The sequence below is a fragment of the Candoia aspera genome, chromosome 2 (genome assembly GCF_035149785.1).
Source record: "Candoia aspera isolate rCanAsp1 chromosome 2, rCanAsp1.hap2, whole genome shotgun sequence".
NCBI classification, from domain to species: domain Eukaryota; kingdom Metazoa; phylum Chordata; class Lepidosauria; order Squamata; family Boidae; genus Candoia; species Candoia aspera.
In genome coordinates this window covers 109,753,109-109,773,742 of record NC_086154.1, presented here as the reverse complement: position 1 = coordinate 109,773,742, position 20,634 = coordinate 109,753,109, and the positions used below count along the sequence as shown (strand labels likewise).

The window sequence follows — 20,634 nt, the reverse complement described above, 5'->3', positions numbered from 1 at the left end:
ACCAAATTGCCAATATCCAATGGATAATGGAAAAAGCCAGGGAGTTTCAGAAAAGCATCTATTTCTGTTTTATTGACTATTCTAAAGCCTTTGACTGTGTGGACCATAACAAATTGTGGCAAGTTCTTAGTGGTATGGGGATACCAAGTCATCTTGTATGCCTCCTGAAGAATCTGTATAACGACCAAGTAGCAACAGTAAGAACAGACCACGGAACAACGGACTGGTTTAAGATTGGAAAAGGAGTACGGCAGGGCTGTATACTCTCACCCTACCTATTCAACTTGTACGCAGAACACATCATGCGACGTGCTGGGCTTGAGGAATCAAAGGCTGGAGTTAAAGTCGCTGGAAGAAACATTAACAATCTCAGATATGCAGATGATACCACTTTGATGGCTGAAAGCGAAGAGGAACTGAGGAGCCTTATGATGAAGGTGAAAGAAGAAAGTGCAAAAGCTGGCTTGCAGCTAAACCTCAAAAAAACCAAGATTATGGCAACTAGCTTGATTGATAAGTGGCAAATAGAGGGAGAAAATGTAGAAGCAGTGAAAGACTTTGTATTTCTAGGTGCGAAGATTACTGCAGATGCTGACTGCAGTCAGGAAATCAGAAGACGCTTAATCCTTGGGAGAAGAGCAATGACAAATCTCAATAAAATAGTGAAGAGCAGAGACATCACACTGACAACAAAGGTCTGCATAGTTAAAGCAATGGTGTTCCCCGTAGTAACATATGGCTGCGAGAGCTGGACCATAAGGAAGGCTGAGAGAAGGAAGATCGATGCTTTGGAACTGTGGTGTTGGAGGAAAATTCTGAGGGTGCCTTGGACTGCAAGAAGATCAAACCAGTCCATCCTCCAGGAAATGAAGCCAGACTGCTCACTTGAGGGAATGACATTAAAGGCAAAACTGAAATACTTTGGCCACATAATGAGAAGACAGGACACCCTGGAGAAGATGCTGATGCTAGGGAGAGTGGAGGGCAAAAGGAAGAGGGGCCGACCAAGGGCAAGGTGGATGGATGATATTCTAGAGGTGACGGACTCATCCCTGGGGGAGCTGGGGGTGTTGACGACCGACAGGAAGCTCTAGTGTGGGCTGGTCCATGAAGTCACGAAGAGTCGGAAGCGACTAAACGAATAAACAACAACAAAGACAACCTGTGGCCCATTGGGTCATTGCTTTAGCAATACCTCCTTACCTGAACAGAGAAACAGAATGACCATGGGTGGATTGCTATTGGCTTGGTTTGAAAATTAAAGAAGAAAACATAATTTTTATTAAAGAAGAAAGATGCATAGCAAGAGAACCAAAGAATGGCACCAAATGATGTCATTTGGATGTCTGATGTTCTTCCTGGACTCGTTTGCAACAGGTTCATCATTGCTGTATAAATTGAGGAGTTCATTAGGTAGAAGTTGCAAATTGCCTATCCTGACCTTTCCCTTCATGCAGCAGAAATTGGCGGTTTCTCCAAGGAATAGGAAGGCATGAAAGTGAGGGCAGACTTTGGCCATTGCACCAACTTCAGCAGAAATATTATGCCATGCAAGTTGTGAATCTTCCCTTGCTCTTTCTTTGTTGAGGTCTTGTTGTCGAAGGTGGGTATTGTTGTGTTGAGGAACTCTCACAGTAATTACTGTTTGCCACATATTCTTGAGTTGGTCTTCCCTTTCATTCTCCATCTCTTCTTGTGTCCTCATTCTGTGGCTTTCGTTGTCATTTGGGAGACATGCAGCCCTTTCATCCTCTGTTTGGTCATATCTTTTGCTACTTGTTCTTTGTCTCTGATCCTGGAGACATGCATTTCTCTGCTCCGTTGTCTCTTCCTCTCTCCTTCTGTGCCTCTTGCCATCATTCTGGAGATGTGCATGCCTCTCCTCCCGTCTCTCCTTCTCCCATTTTATTTGTCCTGTTTGATCCTGGAGTTGTGTGGCCCTGGCCTCATCTGATTCTTGTTCTATCCTTGTCCTTGCCACTACCTGATGATGTTTGGTGTCATCTGTTGACCATGACGTCCCCCCTCTCTTTCCACATGGCATAATTAGGCTGATTTTTTAAAAATTTAATTAATTTTTTTTTTTACCATAATGCTATACGGTGCCATCATCACCTCAGAATTCAGATTTCCTGCTGGCTGGCTTTGCCAAATTTCAATCCCTGAGGTATACAGTGCCAAGAGTTCACACTTCCTGCCGGCTTACTTCGCCAAATTTCAGTCCCTGAGGTATACAATGCTGTCATCACCTCTGAAGAGTTCACACTTCCTGCCGGCTTCCCCACTGACTTGTTGGAAGCTGGCAGGGAGCATTGGAAATGATCACATGACCATGGCTGGCTGCAGCAGCGTGGTGGCGTGGCAGTGAGGTAGTGCTGAAGCAGCCACAACTTTTTCAAATTTCAATCCCATGGGAGTAATAGGTCCTGGATTTTGGACACATCCTTTAAGTTAGCCCATCTGAGGTACGTTGATTCAAAAATTGTTGCCCTATGATGCACCGTTTTGCCCAGTTGAAGGTTACAAACAGACAATCAGGAGAGTTTTAGTAGTATATAGCTCTTGACATCATCAACCCGTTTGCCCTGGCCCCACCTAGCTTTTACACTGTGGTCCCCAGCATGCCACCCAAAGACTGGGTCTGGTTTACAGCCCCCCCACTCCCCAAAGTTGTATATTCTGATTTAGGATGCTCCTGTTTCTGTTCAGTAACTGGCATGCAAGGTGATGTTCAGCAAGTGTTTTATTTTTAATCACTGCCCCATCTGAAAAGGACTAAGATGCCTGCCTCAAGCCAGCCTTGCAGCTGATAAAGGCACAAGGGTTCTTTTGCTCATCAAAATATGCTGGGGTGTGTGAGCGGATCTTTCATTTCTCTAATGAAAAAAAAAGAGTATAAGCAGTCCTTAAGCAGCCGACTGAGTTACTCGTTACAGTAGCGTGTGTGTGTGTGTGTTTTCATTCAGGGTAGCACCCAAAAGGCCAGACAGAAAAGCTAATGCCAGCCTTGGGACAAGTGACCAGCTGTCTCTCAGTAGGGAGAGCATCTCCCCTCCCCCTCCCTACCTCCCTGGACTTGCCCTGATTATGGCCGTCTCTTTCCCAGCATCACTTTCGTATTGCCAGAGTGTGTGAGGCCACTGAGAATGAATAGATCTTGTGTTTGGGGTTTGTGAAAGAGGCTTGTTTATCCAGACCTTCCCCCCTCCGGCCAGCTCCCGCCTTCTCGTTACTTAGTGCCGATTTCATTCATTCGAAAGGACGGAGGCTAGCTCAGAGCCTACAGGGACCTAGCCTCTGCAGCAATGGGGGCCTGGATCTTTCAAAGCAAGGATGTTACCCCCAGCAGGGCTGAAAAGTGTGGAGGGCAACTTCATTTGCAGCCTGGTTCAGCCCTCTGACACTGTTCCATACTGATGGGCATCCACTGCAGATTGGAAGCAGTTGTGCCTTTCTGCCTCCTGCAGGAGCCTGTCTAGGAGGATTTAATAGCAGCCACTAATACAAGAAATACCAACACCGCCAGTCCCCCAGTGCATAATGACAGCCTCCCTCAGGGAGGTCTTTTCTTAGCCAGGGGCAGGCAGCAAGCAGTCAGCTCATGCTGGGCTTCTGCTGCAGGCCTGGAGGCTCCAATTATCCCCACGGTAACCTCTGAATGGGAAGGAGAGCTCCCACAGCCAGGAAGACTGGCTAGAACCACTGAAAGGGCACTGGGCCCATTCCAAGGGGCAGGCCCGAAAAGCTCAGAAGAATAGCCACCAAGAGCTGTCTTGGCATTGCCGAGCAGGAGTTGGTAACCTGTGTGGGTCCCAGGGCGGTTATGGCAGCCTGCCACTCCTACTAAAATTCTCAGTGTTACTAAAACAACCAATAAAAGGGAACCTTCTGCCCTCTAGGCTTGCAACTAAGCTGTCCTGCAGCCCATCAAGCTACCCTGAAGTATTCATTCAGCCCTAAGTCGAGACATGACTGAGACGGGAGCATCTCCCCACAACACTGCGGTTATTTGACAAATGGAGCAGTGATAGCACTAGTGCAGAGTTGCCCATCTCATCACTGCTAGATCCCATGGCGTATCTTGGAGAAGAGCAGTGGGACAAGGTTGAGAAAATTGTCTTGACCGTGAACAATAAAAAATAAAACCGACTCCAATTGTAATATGGGGAATAATCTGGGCACATGTAAGCCCGGATACCATTAACGCTGCCAGTGTTTTATTCTTCACGGTCAACTGAGCCTGAAGCAAGTGGCTTGGCTAAGACAACCTAATGAACTCCTGACAAAGTGAGATGTAAACCAACAGCGTTCTCTTGACATGTAGCTATGTCTCTTGTAGCTATACATGTAGCTATACTACTACCACACCCCGGTAGTAGCTGGAACTTGTGGCTCTAACTCTCACAGCATTTAATTTACTCGTTTTATGCCATGCTTTTCAGTTCTGAGAGGGCAATACAATGTACATCTCTGGATCTTCTGGGTCTACAGAAAGTAAGAAAACTCTAGGGAACAGCTGCTGTTGACAAGAGAATGGGTATAATCCCTGGTTTAAGATACAGTAGCTCAATAATGAATTGATTCTTAGAATAATTTAAAAAATGTTTTTAAGATTTGTTGAGTAGTTAAAACAGATGAAGATTAAACTCTGCACTAATAAATGCATCAAATACATTATCAATTGATGCAAATGTAAACTTTACCAAGCACAGAAGTGTTATGTGTTTTCATTGGGATTTCTAGAACTTTTCTTTCGTCTTATAAAAGTGATGTCGTGGCAAATTCCTAGCGGTAAAATAATTTTTTAAAAGCTACCTAAAATTGTTATTTCCTCCATTACAAACATGAATTTATTATGTACTTGTATAGATTTGATATGGGTGTGTATGAATGTGTTTCTAGCATGGTTCTTCCTATGTCAACTGCAACATATACATTTCCATCATTCTGTGAATTTGTATCTGGCATATAAGGCATGAAAGTATCAAGAAGTAATCCTGTCCTCATGGATAGTATCTGTTCTTTGCCCAGAACTAGAATGTTTTTCCCCCACTCTCTACTTGGGATATCTACGGATCCCCTCTTCCAGAAAGAATGTTGGAAGAGATACACGAATGATCCAGCATGTTTGTGAACAACTGATAGAAATGCCTGGTAAAGAAATTATTTTGGTTCTGCTCCTGGGCTCCATAAGGTCCCCTGGTTTGCCATTTTGGCTCTAAAATCCTTTATTTTAAGCAACTGAAATCAGCTTTAGTTAATTCAGGCTTTTGGAGTGATCTTAAATTGGATTGTTGTGAGTTACATCAATTTCTTGACATGGTATTTTATTACTTTGTATGGGAAGATTGTATGAAAAAGACCACTGTCACTACTACTACTAATCTCTAGTGGATAGGATTGCAATGCTAGCACATTCCAATTTGAGTATCTCCTACAGTCCACTTAAGACTCATCTAGGACTTTCTACTTCAGCAAAGGATCGTTACCTTGTCGTGGTGCTGGAGCTTGAGCACCTCAATGATGCCATGAGCTAAACCGTGAAGGGCCACCCAAGACGGGAAGGTCATGACAGAGAGGTCAGACTAAATGCGATCCCTGGGGAAGGTAATGGCAACCCACCCCAGTATTCTTGCCGTGAAAACTAAATGGATCAGTACAACCAGAGATATGTCGGTATACCATTGGAAGATGAGACCCCCAGGTCGGAAGATGGTCAAAATGCTACTGGGGAGGAACAGAGGATGAGCTCAACTAGCCCCAGACGTGATGACGCAGCTAGCTCAAAGCCGAAAGGACGGCTAGCGGCCGACGGTGCTGGCGGTGAACGGCGAATCCGATGTTCTAAGGATCAACACACCATTGGAACTTGGAATGTAAGATCTATGAGCCAGAGCAAATTGGATGTGGTTATTGGTGAGATGTCAAGATTAAAGATAGACATTCTGGGCGTCAGTGAACTGAAATGGACTGGAATGGGCCACTTCACATCAAATGACCACCAGATCTACTACTGTGGACAAGAGGACCACAGAAGAAATGGAGTAGCCTTCATAATTAATAGTAAAGTGGCTAAAGCAGTGCTTGGATACAATCCAAAAAACGATAGAATGATCTCAATTCGAATTCAGGGCAAGCCATCTAACATCACAGTGATCCAAATATACGCCCCAACCACAGATGCTGAAGAAGCTGAAGTAGAGCAGTTCTATGAGGATCTGCAGCACCTACTGGACAACACGCCTAAAAGAGATGTTATTTTCATCACGGGAGACTGGAATGCTAAGGTGGGCAGTCAAATGACACCTGGAATTACAGGTAAGCATGGCCTGGGAGAACAAAATGAAGCAGGACATAGGCTGATAGAATTTTGCCAAGACAACTCACTCTGCATAACAAACACTCTCTTCTAACAACCTAAGAGACGGCTTTATACATGGACTTCACCAGATGGACAACACCGAAATCAGATTGATTACATCCTTTGCAGCCAAAGGTGGCGGACATCTGTACAGTCAGTAAAAACAAGGCCTGGAGCTGACTGTAGTTCCGATCACGAACTTCTTCTTGCACAATTTAGGATCAGACTCAAGAGATTAGGGAAGACCCACAGATCAGCTAGATATGAGCTCACTAATATTCCTAAGGAATATGCAGTGGAGGTGAAGAATCGATTTAAGGGACTGGACTTAGTAGATAGGGTCCCGGAAGAACTCTGGACAGACGTTGGCAGCATTGTTCAGGAGGCGGCAACAAAATACATCCCAAAGAAAGAGAAAACCAAGAAGGCAAAATGGCTGTCTGCTGAGACACTAGAAGTAGCCCAAGAAAGAAGGAAAGCAAAAAGCAACAGTGATAGGGGGAGATATGCCCAATTAAATGCAAAATTCCAGGGGTTAGCCAGAAGAGATAAGGAATTATTTTTAAACAAGCAATGCACGGAAGTGGAAGAAGACAATAGAATAGGAAGGACAAGAGACCTCTTCCAGAAAATTAGGAACATCGGAGGTAAATTCCAGGCCAAAATGGGTATGATCAAAAACAAAGATGGCAAGGACCTAACAGAAGAAGAAGAGATCAAGAAAAGGTGGCAAGAATATATGGAAGACCTGTATAGGAAGGATAACAATATCGGGGATAGCTTTGACGGTGGGTTCAGTGAGCTAGAGCCAGACATCCTGAAGAGTGAGGTTGAATGGGCCTTAAGAAGCATTGCTAATAACAAGGCAGCAGGAGATGACGGCATCCCAGCTGAACTGTTCAAAATCTTGCAAGGTGATGCTGTCAAGGTAATGCATGCTATATGCCAGCAAATTTGGAAAACACAAGAATGGCCATCAGGCTGGAAAAAAATCAACTTATATCCCCATACCAAAAAAGGGAAACACTAAAGAATGTTCAAACTATCGAACAGTGGCACTAATTTCACATGCCAGTAAGGTAATGCTCAAGATCCTGCAAGGTAGACTTCAGGAGTTCATGGAGCGAGAATTGCCAGATGTACAAGCTGGGTTTAGAAAAGGCAGAGGAACTAGAGACCAAATTGCCAATATCCGCTGGATAATGGAAAAAGGCAGGGAGTTTCAGAAAAACATCTATTTCTGTTTTATTGACTATTCTAAAGCCTTTGACTGTGTGGACCATAACAAATTGTGGCAAGTTCTTAGTGGTATGGGGATACCAAGTCATCTTGTCTGCCTCCTGAAGAATCTGTATAACGACCAAGTAGCAACAGTAAGAACAGACCACAGAACAACGGATTGGTTTAAGATTGGGAAAGGAGTACGGCAGGGCTGTATACTCTCACCCTACCTATTCAACTTGTACGCAGAACACATCATGCGATGTGCTGGGCTTGAGGAATCAAAGGCTGGAGTTAAAATCGCTGGAAGAAACATTAACAATCTCAGATATGCAGATGATACCACTTTGATGGCTGAAAGCGAAGAGGAACTGAGGAGCCTTATGATGAAGGTGAAAGAAGGAAGTGCAAAAGCTGGTTTGCAGCTAAACCTCAAAAAAACCAAGATTATGGCAACCAGCTTGTGTCATGCGCTGCCTACCTCTGAATAATGCTCAGACACTGGTTCTGTGGAACAGGCTCTGATTTATTCACAGTGTAGGTACAGTATAGGAAAAAAGCTGAGAGTGACAGGAGCGCGCCGGTGCGGGGTTTAAATACCCCGCGCCGGTCAGCGCCCCCTCACTCGCAGTCACGTCACCCCCCTTTGTCCAACTCGTTGACCTGCCGGTGGGTGAGAGGTTGCGAGGCCCCGCTGGCGTTCCGGGATCGCCCATCATCGGTTTCTCTATTCCTCCGGTGATTGCTGTCAGCTGGGCGATCTCCGTTGCATTAGCGCTAATAGCTTGGGTGTGCTTCGTGATCCGTTTAGCCATTGTTTCTTGTCCTTCAGTCGTTGTGAGTTGATGGCTACTTATCTTGAGCCCCTTCCCCTGTTTCCTTGCTATTGTCATGTGTGCCATTGCGCTGATGACTTCAGCTCAACGGCACTCATGACATACTGCCCCCTGTCCGAATAGTGCTCCCCCCCGGTTTTCTGGTTTTTTTTTTTTTTTTTTTCCGTGGAGCTGTCAAACGGAACTTTTTAAAATTCCCGCCGGAGTAGTTTTCGCCCCTCCCTTTGTTCCGCCCTCTACCACGTGCCTTCCCAGGGTGTGTCCTTAGTACGCATGCCCAGGTCACGCCCTGGCGTGCGCATGCTCCGGACACACCCTGTTTGTTTGGCTCAGTTCGGCGAGGAGAGAGGCGTGGCTGGTCGGGTGCTTATCAGCTCCAGGTAGGGCCCTTCTTTTTTATTCAAAGTGCGTCGCCTTTGTTATGTGTGCTCCTGGGCGTTGCCCCCAGGATGCCCTGTTGACTTGCTTGCCACTCCCCCGTGGGTCCGGGGCGGGGGGAGGGTGCTGGCGAACGCTTGTTACTGCCTCGTGGGCCCGGGGCGGGGGGAGTGAGTCCCGGGGGGGGAGGTCCACCCAAGTCGCGGGCTTGGGGGGGCCCTTTCCCTTGGGGCACGGTAGGCGGGGGGGGCCGCGGGGGAGGGGTTTTGCAGGGGACGGCTTGCTAACCTTGGTTTTGGCTTGTCGGGGTATGCCCGGTGAAAAGCCCGGGTCAGGTCAGGCGCGTTAACGTTGTGCGCCGCCACCCATTCTGGGTGGGGGAAGTGTTTCCACCTGACCAAATAGTGTAGAGTTCCCCGTTGCCTGCGGGAGTCGAGTATGTCCCTTACGTCAAAGTGATGTTGCCCGTCGATCATCACCGGTGAGGGCTGTGGCGTGCTTGGGTGCCATCAAGAGGTGGTTGCCGGTTTCAGGAGGCTGGTGTGGAACACCGGGTGGAGTCTCCGTAGGTTGTGTGGCAGGTCCAAGCGTATTGCCACCGGGTTCACTATTTGCGTGACTCGGAACGGCCCGATGTACTTAGGCCCCAGTTTTTTCGAGGGTTGGGGTGACTTTAGGAATTTGGTGGATAGGTAGACCATATCCCCCGCCTGGAACGTCGCTTGTTGGCGCTGGTGCTTGTCGGCCTGCTCTTTGTAGGCTGCCTGTGCATCCTTCAGCGCCGCCGTGATTATTGGCCATGATTCCGCAATCTTCCGTCCCCAGTCGCTAGCGTCCACCTGGGGTTCCGGGGGTTGAGGTAGCTCCGGTATGGGGACGAAGTCGCGCCCCGAGACTACCTCGAACGGAGTTTTCCCCGTGCTCGTGTGGACGGCGTTGTTGTATGCGACTTCGGCGAACGGGAGCAGTTCAGCCCAGTCGTCTTGATGATAGTTGGTATACGAGCGTATGAATTGCTCTAGGGTGGCATTGAGGACCTCTGTGGCTCCGTCCGTCTGGGGGTGCCAGGCAGTGGATAGGGCCTGTTGGGTCCCCGTCAGCTTTAGGAAGGCCCGCCAAAATTTAGAGGTGAACTGTGTGCCCCTGTCGGTCACCACACGTGCGGGACATCCGTGTAGCCTGTACACGTGGATGAGGAAGAGTTTGGCTAGTTGTTGTGCGGACGGGACCGACGTGCAGGGGATGAAGTGGGCCTGTTTTGAGAAGTAATCCTTCACCACCCAAATGGCCGTCTTCTTCTGGCTGGGTGGGAGGTCCACTATAAAATCCATAGAGATTTCCTCCCATGGGCGGGAGGGTTCTGCCACCCGTTGTAATAGCCCCGCGGGTTTGCCTGGTGCCCGTTTGGCCCTAGCGCACGTTGGGCAGGACGCTACGTATGCTTTCACGTCTCGTCTGAGCGCGGGCCACCAGAATTGACGCCGTGTTAGGTGTAGGGTCTTGAGGAACCCAAAGTGTCCCGCTTGCTTGGCGTCGTGCGACCTATGCAAGATCGCTTGGCGTTGCGAGTCCGGGACATAGATTCTGCCTTCCCCCCATGCCAGGTCCTGTGCCATCGTTACCTTGTCGGGGTTTGCCAGGAACCAGGGGTCGGTTTTGAGGGCGGCGGCGAGGTCCGTGCGTATTCCCCCTGGTAGTTGCGGTTGGCTTCGTCTGGTCACAGGTTGTCCCGCCGTCGGTTGCGCCGTAGAGTCGAGCTGACTCCGAGCGCCGCTTCGGGTGGTCACGGCCATCCCCAGTTGCGAGGCGGATAGGACCGTCCCAATGGTGTCTGGGGCGGGCTCTTCGTCTTGGGGCAGTTGGGAGAGGGCGTCGGCCAGGAAGTTCTTTTTGCCCGGCATGAACTTCAGCTGGAAATTAAAGCGGCTGAAGAATTGGGCCCATCGGACCTGTTTTGGGCTAAGGCGTCTGGGCGTTCGGAGGGCCTCGAGGTTCCGGTGGTCGGTCCAGACCTCGAATGGTTGGGTGGCTCCCTCGAGTAGGTGTCGCCATGTTTCTAGCGCCGATTTTACCGCGAAGGCTTCTTTCTCCCAGACGTGCCATCGCCTTTCTGTCTCGGAAAATTTCCTCGACAGGTAGGCGCATGGTTTCAGGAGTCCCGTGGGGTCCTTTTGGAGTAGGATGGCCCCCAGGGAGAAGTCTGAGGCGTCGGCTTGGACCACGAACGGCCGTTCTGGGTCCGGGTGCGCGAGGATTGGCTCCGTGGTGAACAGCGCTTTCAGCTTGTTGAATGCGGTCTGGCATGCGGGAGTCCAATTCAATACTGTGCCCGGGTTCTTGGCGCGTCGGGTGTCCCCCACCCCTTTGGTTTTGAGGAGGTCCGTTAGGGGGAGGGCTATCTCTGCAAACCCCCGGGCGAATGACCTGTAAAAATTCGCGAAGCCGAGGAAGCTCTGGAGTTGGCGTCTGTTGCGGGGGCGTTCCCAGTTTAGCACCACCTCGACTTTTGCGGGGTCCATTTCTATGCCGTCCCCGGAGATTCGGTACCCCAGGTAGTCTAGGCGCGCTTTATGAAATTCACACTTTGTAGGTTTGGCATAGAGCTGCGCCCTTCTGAGCTTGTCGAGGACTTGCCTGACTAGGGTCACATGTTCCTCGTGCGTTTTAGTGTAGATAAGGACGTCGTCTATGTAGACAAGGACCCCTTTGAACAGGTGTTCATGCAGTACCTCATTGATGAGCTGCATAAACACCCCAGGGGCCCCCGCGAGTCCGAACGGCAGCACTTTGTACTGGAAGGCACCTAGGGGGCAGTTGAACGCAGTCTTCCATTCGTCCCCCTCCCTGATTCGGATGCGATAGTACGCCTCGCGAAGGTCCAATTTGGAAAAGACTTTGCCCGTGGACAGGTGGGCGAGCATGTCCTTCACCAGGGGTAAGGGGTATTTGTTGGACAGGGAAGCCGCGTTTAGGCCCCGGTAGTCGGTGCAGAGCCGTAGGGTGCCGTCTTTCTTCTCCCGGAATAAGACGGGGGCTCCGACCGGTGAGCATGCTGGCTCTATGAATCCCCTGTCTAGGTTTTTATCGATGAACTCCCGGAGGGTTGCCATCTCCTTCGGGGTCATCGAGTAGATCTTCGGTCTAGGTAAGGGGACGTCGGGCAGCAGGTCGATCCGGCAATCCGTCTTGCGGTGGGGGGGTAGTTGGTCAGCTTCCGCCTCTCCGAAGACCTCGGAGAAGTCGGCGTATTGTTCCGGTAGGTCTGCTGTGGTAGCGGCGTTGTCCTGTGTAGTCGCCTCTGCTCGTCCCACGGTGGGGTTGGTTCTGCCCGCTGGAACTGGTGCCCGATACTCGCTGTCGCTAAATGTGAAGGTGCGGGTCTCCCAGTTGATGCGCGGGTTGTTTGTTGCGAGCCATGGCATTCCCAGGACTGCAATGGGCCGTCCGATGTGGGTGACGACGAACGATGTGCGTTCGGTGTGAGTGCCCATTTGCAGGGTGACCGGCTCGGTTTGCATCGTAGCTGGTTTCCCTCCCGCTGTAGAGCCGTCCAGCTGGTGGAATGCCAACGGCGTGGGGAGGGGGAAGCAGCGGAGGTCGAGTTTGGCGACTAAGTCGGGGTGGATGAGGTTTTTTGAGCACCCCGAGTCCACTAGTGCCGCGGCCGTGGTGGCTCCGTTACCGGCAGAGAGTTTAATTGCCGCCATTATCACGGAGCTTTCGCCGTTCCGTCGAGGTGGTCCGCGCTGCTGTCCCACCGCCTGCCTCGCAACGCGTTTCAGGGCAGGCGGGGAGCTTTTCCCGCCGGCTGGTCTGGGTCTGCGTTGTCCTCTTCCCCCCAGTAGGCGTCCCAGCCTTCCTCTGGTGTCGCTGTGGCTACGGTCATTCGGCGGTGAGGGGGCGGCACCGGGTTAGGTGGTTTGGGGCTAATTTTCGGGGTGGGTTTAGGCGCACTGGTCGGCGGTCGGTTGGCGAAGCAATCCGCCGTCTTGTGCCCTAGTTTTCCACACCTCCCGCAGGGCTCCCGATTGAATTTCTTCTTTGGGTATGTGGGGCCGGCCGTCCCCACGGGTGGTGCGGGTACCTTTTTGCAGGTATAGTTCGTGTCTTCCGTAGCTGTCATGAGGAAGGTGCGGTGCGCGTGTTCGGCTTTCCCCGCGAGGTGGATCCACCCGTGTAGAGTTTCTGGGTCGTCGCGGTAGAGGGCCCATTGAAGTACGTTGCGGTTGAGCCCCCTTTTGAACATTTCCAGCAGGGTGGTCTCGGACCAGTCGCTGACCTTCCCCGTGAGGGCTTTGAACTCGAGGGCGTAGTCTGGGACAGTGCGTGTGCCCTGTTTAAGTCTTTGGAGTGCGCTTTTCGCCCTCACTTTGGCTAGTGGGTCTTCGAAGTAGTTTTTCATCTCATTGATGAAGGCGGGGAAGTTGGCGAAGGCGGGGGAGCTGGACTCGTACAGTTGGACGTACCAGTCCGCCGCCCGGTCTTGTAATTTGATCGCCACGGCGATTTTGTCCGCTTCGGAGTCGTAGGAGTGTCCGTGCCTCCCCATGAACTCCCTGGCGTTCGTGATAAAGAACGACAGTTTCGTGGGGTTCCCATCAAAGAAGATGGGGAAGTCCTTTGGGGCCCGGGCGTTTTGCACGGCCCTTTCTCTCGCTTCCCGGCCTGTGATGTCGTCCGCCTGGGCCGTCTGCTGACCTTCATTTGGCCCGTGGGGGTTCGGTGCTTCGCTCGGGGTGTGGGCCTGTGCGGGGACGTCGTTGGGCGGCGCGGGGGGCATGAGCGACTGAAGCATGGTCCGGAGTTCCTTCAGTTGGGTCTGCATGGCCGCGAGTCCAGCTCGTGCTTCCTCGTCCACGATCCGCGCCGCCGCTGGGGCCGGTTCCGTCGGTGTGTCGGCGGGGGTGGGTTGCCGGTGGGGTTCAATCTCCCTCTGCCGTTGGTCCGCTTCCTCCGCCGTCTGCTGGGTGTCTCCATCGTCCTCCTCCGTGCTGACCGCCGTTGGGCTGTCGCTCCACGCCTGTTGCTGGGGTGCGATGTGGGGCGCGGGGTCCTCTGCTGGTTTCGGAAGGTATGTTGCTCCCTCCCGTGGTCGGGTTGCCGCCGTCGCCATCTCCCCTTGGGGTTGGAGCTGAGGCTCGGGTCGGGTCGGGTGGGCGTCCATGGCTCCGGGAGTCCGCGGTGCCTTTGGCCTCGGTCGGTCCTCCTCTGCTTCTTGCCGTGCGGCTCGCCCTCCTTGTCCGCGTCGCTCCGGCTTCATCTTTCTGGTCTTCTCGCCGTCTATTCCTCCCGCGGCTTGTTGTCGTCCGGTGGGGCTCGGCGAGGCTGAGTTTATGACTCTCAGCTTTATGTCATGTGCTGCCTACCTCTGAATAATGCTCAGACACTGGTTCTGTGGAACAGGCTCTGATTTATTCACAGTGTAGGTACAGTATAGGAAAAAAGCTGAGAGTGACAGGAGCGCGCCGGTGCGGGGTTTAAATACCCCGCGCCGGTCAGCGCCCCCTCACTCGCGGTCACGTCACCCCCCTTTGTCCAACTCGTTGACCTGCCGGTGGGTGAGAGGTTGCGAGGCCCCGCTGGCGTTCCGGGATCGCCCATCATCGGTTTCTCTATTCCTCCGGTGATTGCTGTCAGCTGGGCGATCTCCGTTGCATTAGCGCTAATAGCTTGGGTGTGCTTCGTGATCCGTTTAGCCATTGTTTCTTGTCCTTCAGTCGTTGTGAGTTGATGGCTACTTATCTTGAGCCCCTTCCCCTGTTTCCTTGCTATTGTCATGTGTGCCATTGCGCTGATGACTTCAGCTCAACGGCACTCATGACAGCTTGATTGATAACTGGCAAATAGAGGGAGAAAATGTAGAAGCAGTGAAAGACTTTGTATTCCTAGGTGCAAAGATTACTGCAGATGCTGACTGCAGTCAGGAAATCAGAAGATGCTTAATCCTTGGGAGAAGAGCAATGACAAATCTCAATAAAATAGTTAAGAGCAGAGACATCACACTGACAACAAAGGCCCGCACAGTTAAAGCAATGGTGTTCCCCGTAGTAACATATGGCTGCGGGAGCTGGACCATAAGGAAGGCTGAGCGAAGGAAGATCGATGCTTTTGAACTGTGGTGTTGGAGGAAGATTCTGAGAGTGCCTTGGACTGCAAGAAGATCAAACCAGTCCATCCTCCAGGAAATAAAGCCAGACTGCTCACTTGAGGGAATGATATTAAAGGCAAAACTGAAATACTTTGGCCACATAATGAGAAGACAGGACACCCTGGAGAAGATGCTGATGCTAGGGAGAGTGGAAGGCAAAAGGAAGAGGGGCCGACCAAGGGCAAGGTGGATGGATGATATTCTAGAGGTGACGGACTCGTCCCTGGGGGAGCTGGGGGTGTTGACGACCGACAGGGAGCTCTGGCGTGGGCTGGTCCATGAAGTTACGAAGAGTCGGAAGCAACTGAACGAATAAACAACACAAGGACGCCTTTATGACTGATCTTCAGTATTTCCCACCTTGTCTCTCTCTCAGCATTCAGTCTCTAGCAGGGCCATCTCAAGACATTTTTCTGCCTCTCCCAGGCAATGTGTAGGGTATCCAAAGTCAAGTTATTTTGGCAAATGAGGCAGAAGTATCTCAACACCTCCCTCTCTTCCTAGCAATATACACCACAACAAAACAGAAGTATGAGTTTTCTGCCCTTGCTTACTGCCTCAGATAGCAGCCTCCTTCTACCTACTCGTAGGAATGGACCTGATATCTAAGTTGAACATATGGCTAGTTTATTTGTTCTGTATTTTACCTGTCTCAAGTCTCCACAATTCATTATGGAAGGGAAATTTTGGAAAATCAGCTCCTAGATTACATTTATTCATACAGACATTTATCTCAGACTGTATCTAGCTCAGAATCTGAGTTATTCTTTCCAACTAGAATGTCAAAGGACCAAGTCTCACAAAGCCATATTCTCCTCATTCATTTGAAAACTTGTGGGAGTTAGATGCTATGTTCCTCTTAGAACAATTGGCCTGCAGAAACAAAAGGAGGTGGCAAGAAAACTAGAAAAACATTCTGCTCCGCTTAATATCAGGATTGGGAAATAATACTGGTGCTATATAAATAGATAATAATTGAGGATTATTAGCTACATGTTCATGCATTTAATCACCTGTGACTTTAATCCACATATTATGCACGTATGGTATGACCTCAGCCCTTAATCCATTGTACTGTAGCTGCTTTTCAGTATTCTGGGAAATTATAGTACATCTTCAAAGGTCACTTGGGATTTTTTTTCTTTCTTTTCAGGAACCATGGTGACATTTCTTCTAAGGGTCTGTAGCTGCAGACCCCAAATCAATCCTGATGCAAGTTCAACTTTAGCTTTCTCCAATCTGCTCTTCCAGAATTTCCAGCCATTTGGGAGTTACAAACTATGCCCATTTGTAGGATACGAGAAAGTTTTCCTACTAGTAATTTGAAGGAAGTATCTGCTTGCAGTTCTTTAAAGACTGATCTCCTATTTTAGATTTGGGTTTTGTATTCATAATGTGAAGTGATGGGCAAGGTCATACAGGGGGTCAATGGCAAGCAGGAGACAAAACATATACAGTAGTATGCTTCAGCTTGTAATCAGAGTAGATATCATGGGGAAAGGAATACTGCATGTTCATCATTAAGAACTGAGTTATTTGCAGGACTGACTCTCCCCCTCCAGGATCTGCCCATCCCACCTGCTCCAATAGGATGGGCACATTTTGGGTCGCTTCCCTCAATCAGTGCCATCTGGTAGGACCCAGGAAGTGTGGCTTTTCCATTCTGGTGACTGCTCCCTGGAGCAGTCCTCCCATCCCCCCAATATACATTTGCAGGGCTGCAACAGGGGTGGGGGGGCAAGCGGGGCATGTGCCCCGGGCACCGCGCTGGGGAGGAGCCAAAATAAGTGCTGGGGGGGCGCCAAAATGGGTGTGGAATCCATGTTTGCCCTGGGTGACAGAGACCCTAGTTGCGGGCCTGTACATTTGGCCCCTACAACCTGGCTTTTTTTGTCAGGTTTTGGAGATGGGATGATTGGAGTTTCCCATGTTGAGGGGGATATAAATGTGATTTCTTGGTTGCCTATTAATATTTTTAGATTTTAATTGAAACAGCTCATTTTGTTTTGTTTTTTATCGTATGCTGCCCAGACTCACAATTTTCAAGTTGGGCAGCCATATAATTTTAAAAAAATAAACAATAAAATTCCATTTAAATCATGAACACTTTTGTCTTTGTTTGATCAGATCATTACATACCCATCCACATCCTGGTAGTTCACATTCAGCCGTTTAGTTGATCCCAAGAGTTCTAGAGAAAGAGAACAAGAAAGAAGGGGGAAAATGTGTCAGTTTAGCATGTTGATGAATTGTGGGATCTGTATGTTTGAATGCAAATTTAGAGAAACATTTCACAATGTTTTTCACAGAAGTCTGCAACTGTGAAGGCTTTATAAAGAAGCATATTGGCCACAAATAATGTGCTCAGCTCCAAGTCAGAATATTACCAGAAAAGTAATTCAGTGGCAAACACCTGTTGCCCCGTATGTTGTGTCTAACCATAGTTTACAATGAATGCATTAACATTTCTTTGAAAGGAACAGACACATAATCACATAATTTGTTACTAGATAAAGAGATATATTCAATGCATACTTTTTCTTTTTGCTTCTCTGGTTGCATATATTTACATGTTTCCTTGCTTTCTCAGGAACAGTTCTGTGGTCATTCTGAAAAAATAGTTGCCGTCCATTAGTTAGGAGAACTGGTGGCAACAACAGCAGACCTGATGCTCCCATGGATAAGGGCATGGTATTCCTTCTTCTATCTAGAATTGGCCCTTGTCCCAAGCCTGCCAGACTCACCTTGCTGTGTACAGGACAGCACCTGACCCATCCTTTCAGTCTCTTCTTTCCAACTTCTTTAGCATTGCCTTCTAAACTCTGTTCTTCGTGAGCACCAGCTTGGGACTAGCCTCATTCTTCACTTCACTTTTCCCCAAAACAACTGCTGCAAAACTTTCCCTCTCCAACTGACTGCATTACTTCCATAAAACCGGCAGGGGAAAGCCCCTTCTCCCATCAATGTTGGGCACTGGTTCAGTATCCTTGCCTTCCTTCTGTCAGAGATGCTTCCATTTATAAAGTGGCATGCCCAGAAAAATGAACAACTGACATTTTTTTGTTTCCACTCCCTTCAGCCTCCCCACTTCCAGGGGAAAGCCCACAGATTGGATGGCTGGCATTTTTCCTCCAGAGGCAGAGGTGGTGAGTCCAGAGTTTTTAAATAAAGGCATTGTATTTGCCTGACATTCTATTCACCTTGCTTATTCTCCAAGTCTTCCACTTTTTGGTGTCCTAGTTTGTTGAAAAGTCCACAATGGAGAGGACCCTTCCAGGTTTCTAAATGAAGTATGCAACTGAACCAATTATGATGCTCTCTCCCACACACTGTAGCCAATGCATCTTTTTTTTCACATCATAATGGAGCCATTCAGGAACCTGACTGTAAAATAATTGGGCATCAACAGAAGAAACTGACATTTATGGGTAGGAACTACAAGCAAGAATCATTTTCATCTGTTAGATTTATATATAGTCTATTCTCTACTGGTTCTCAAGTATTCCCTCCTCCAATTTGTTTTCCACAGCACCAACTCTACAAGACGGATTGGTTTGAGGGAGAGTGACCAGTCCAAAGTAATCCATTGAGCTTCTATGTCTGATGGACTTGAACTTGGGTCTCCAGTGCTAATTCAACCCTAACCACTACACCATTTTTAATACATACTGACTTATGTCCTGAAGACTAATTTAAAGATTTAGCATGTTTTACTGAATATGCTGGGGAAGGCAATGGCAAACCACCTCAATATAGTCTGCCAAGAAAATGTCACAAAAGCAGCATCCCCCCAAAGGGTCAGACATGTCTCGGTGCTTGCACAGGGGACCTTTCACCTTTTCACTGAATATGCTGGGTTTTTGTGAACAGCTTTTGAAAAATGCAAATTGGTCAACTATTTAGCATGCGTGAAGGAATCCTACCAAGAATAGTCTGAACTTGCCACGGGCAATTTTCAGCATTCTTTGCAGGGATGGTTGATTGGATTTGCCCCAGTTTGGATACCAATATGGGGGAGGGTCACAGGAAAGTAACCACATGTCCTATTAATGTGGAATCTTTTCAGATACTCCAGCTCAGAGATGTTGGCAGGATTTGTGGAGAGGTGAGGGCCACCACTTATTTGCCTAACCTTTTCCCCTTTGGGCTGATTAAATCAGCCAGATTGCAACTGGTCCCATGGCTATGAAAGGTGATTAATGCCTTCTTGCTTAAAGAGGACAATCATACAATCTTTATTGGAAAAACCTCCCTAAATTCAGAAGATCTTGTAATATACAAAAATCAGCCAGTTACTTTTCAGCCGGTTTCTTCATAATACAGGATTGTAATATTTGCATGTAAAGTCTTGTAATTTTGGTACTCTCTTCAACATCTCAAGAGAAAAAAGCACTTACTCAACGTAGCTCCCTCCAGATCAGCTGGCAATCCTGGGAATAGCAGTTGCTATATATATGGAGCACACTGGTTGGGAAAAACTGACCCAGAGATATAAATCATCATTGTTTATAGCAGGCAGGTATTATAAAAAGCCTCTGAATTTACCTGTATATAATTATGTATACTGTATTTTACCTGCTATTCTTCAAAGCCAATGTTTGTTTTGTTCCTTTCCTGGCTGTTGGCATTTTGAAACAGAGAAAATACCTTCCTTGTTATTCCACAGTTGCAATTCCATGTTATTAAAGTGTAAGGAGTCATCACCTAACTGAGCAAGTTTTCTAATTTTTTTCCAGAACTTTTTCAGAACTTCCAGAACAGAATTTCCTGTTGTTACATGCCACCAATGAAAAACAATAGATGACCATGAGTATCATATTCTGCACTTGTATATCCTACTATTAAATGGTGAGGATGAACAAGGGCCCAAGTGTGCATCTAAGAATGCAAGATTCTTACTGACATCATGCTTGCCACACCCTGTCTCTTGACCCCATTCAACCAATAAAGCAATTCTTATATTTAAAACCACCAGAATAAGCTGAATGGATTAGGGCACATCTGCACAGTTCTTACTCTGGAGATAGACAATGTCTGGAATGACTCGTGTGCTATGGAGTGCTCATCCACACAGTGGAGAGATGTGTCTCTGAGGCTCCTGTAGCTCAGTCTCTGCAGAACTGGCTAAACAATAAAAATGCCAAAGGGGACTGGGAGGATAGGCACAAACTTTTTCCTGGAATGTAGCTTGCAAGTTTGGTTAGCATAGACCACCAAAGCAGCCAGGCTGGATAATCCTGATCCTAGCAACTGAATTATAGTGAACAATACAGAGGTGAAGCATATCAGGATGGGTGATAAAGGATCAGGATAAAGATCTGCCCTATCCACAGAAAATGCTTTGCATCCCTCCTCCTCACTGTCACTGATAAGATTTCCTCTAGAAATTCCCCAAGCCCATTCTTGTAAATGTTGTGTGACCTGCATTCAAATGTATTTCTCTTCTTTGGGCTATTGTTTTCTGTTCTGCTTTGCTCCAGTTACCTTGAGTATGGTGGCTGGAATAAAAAGATTGTTACATAGCTTTGCAACTCCTCGTACCCTTCTAAATGTGGTGGGCTCACTGACATGCAACTTTGGTAACTGTAGTTTTCCTTGGGCTAATTAAAATATTTTGCAAATAGGTGTATTAATGCAAAACCATTTTCAAGGAGCTGATTGAAACTCAACCGATAGTGTCAGCCTGGCAG

The 20,634-nt window shown here is 48.5% G+C and overlaps 1 protein-coding gene across 2 annotated transcripts in view; it reads right to left on the bottom strand.

The window, feature by feature from the left end:
• Positions 1-20,634, bottom strand: part of CASKIN2 (CASK interacting protein 2) — a 120,888-nt gene that overhangs the window by 33,211 nt on the left and 67,043 nt on the right. For both annotated transcript variants that reach the window (XM_063293117.1, XM_063293118.1), the window contains exon 3: positions 17,084-17,135. In XM_063293117.1, coding sequence (XP_063149187.1) covers positions 17,084-17,135 — 52 coding nt within the window. The remainder of the gene's footprint in view (positions 1-17,083; positions 17,136-20,634) is intronic.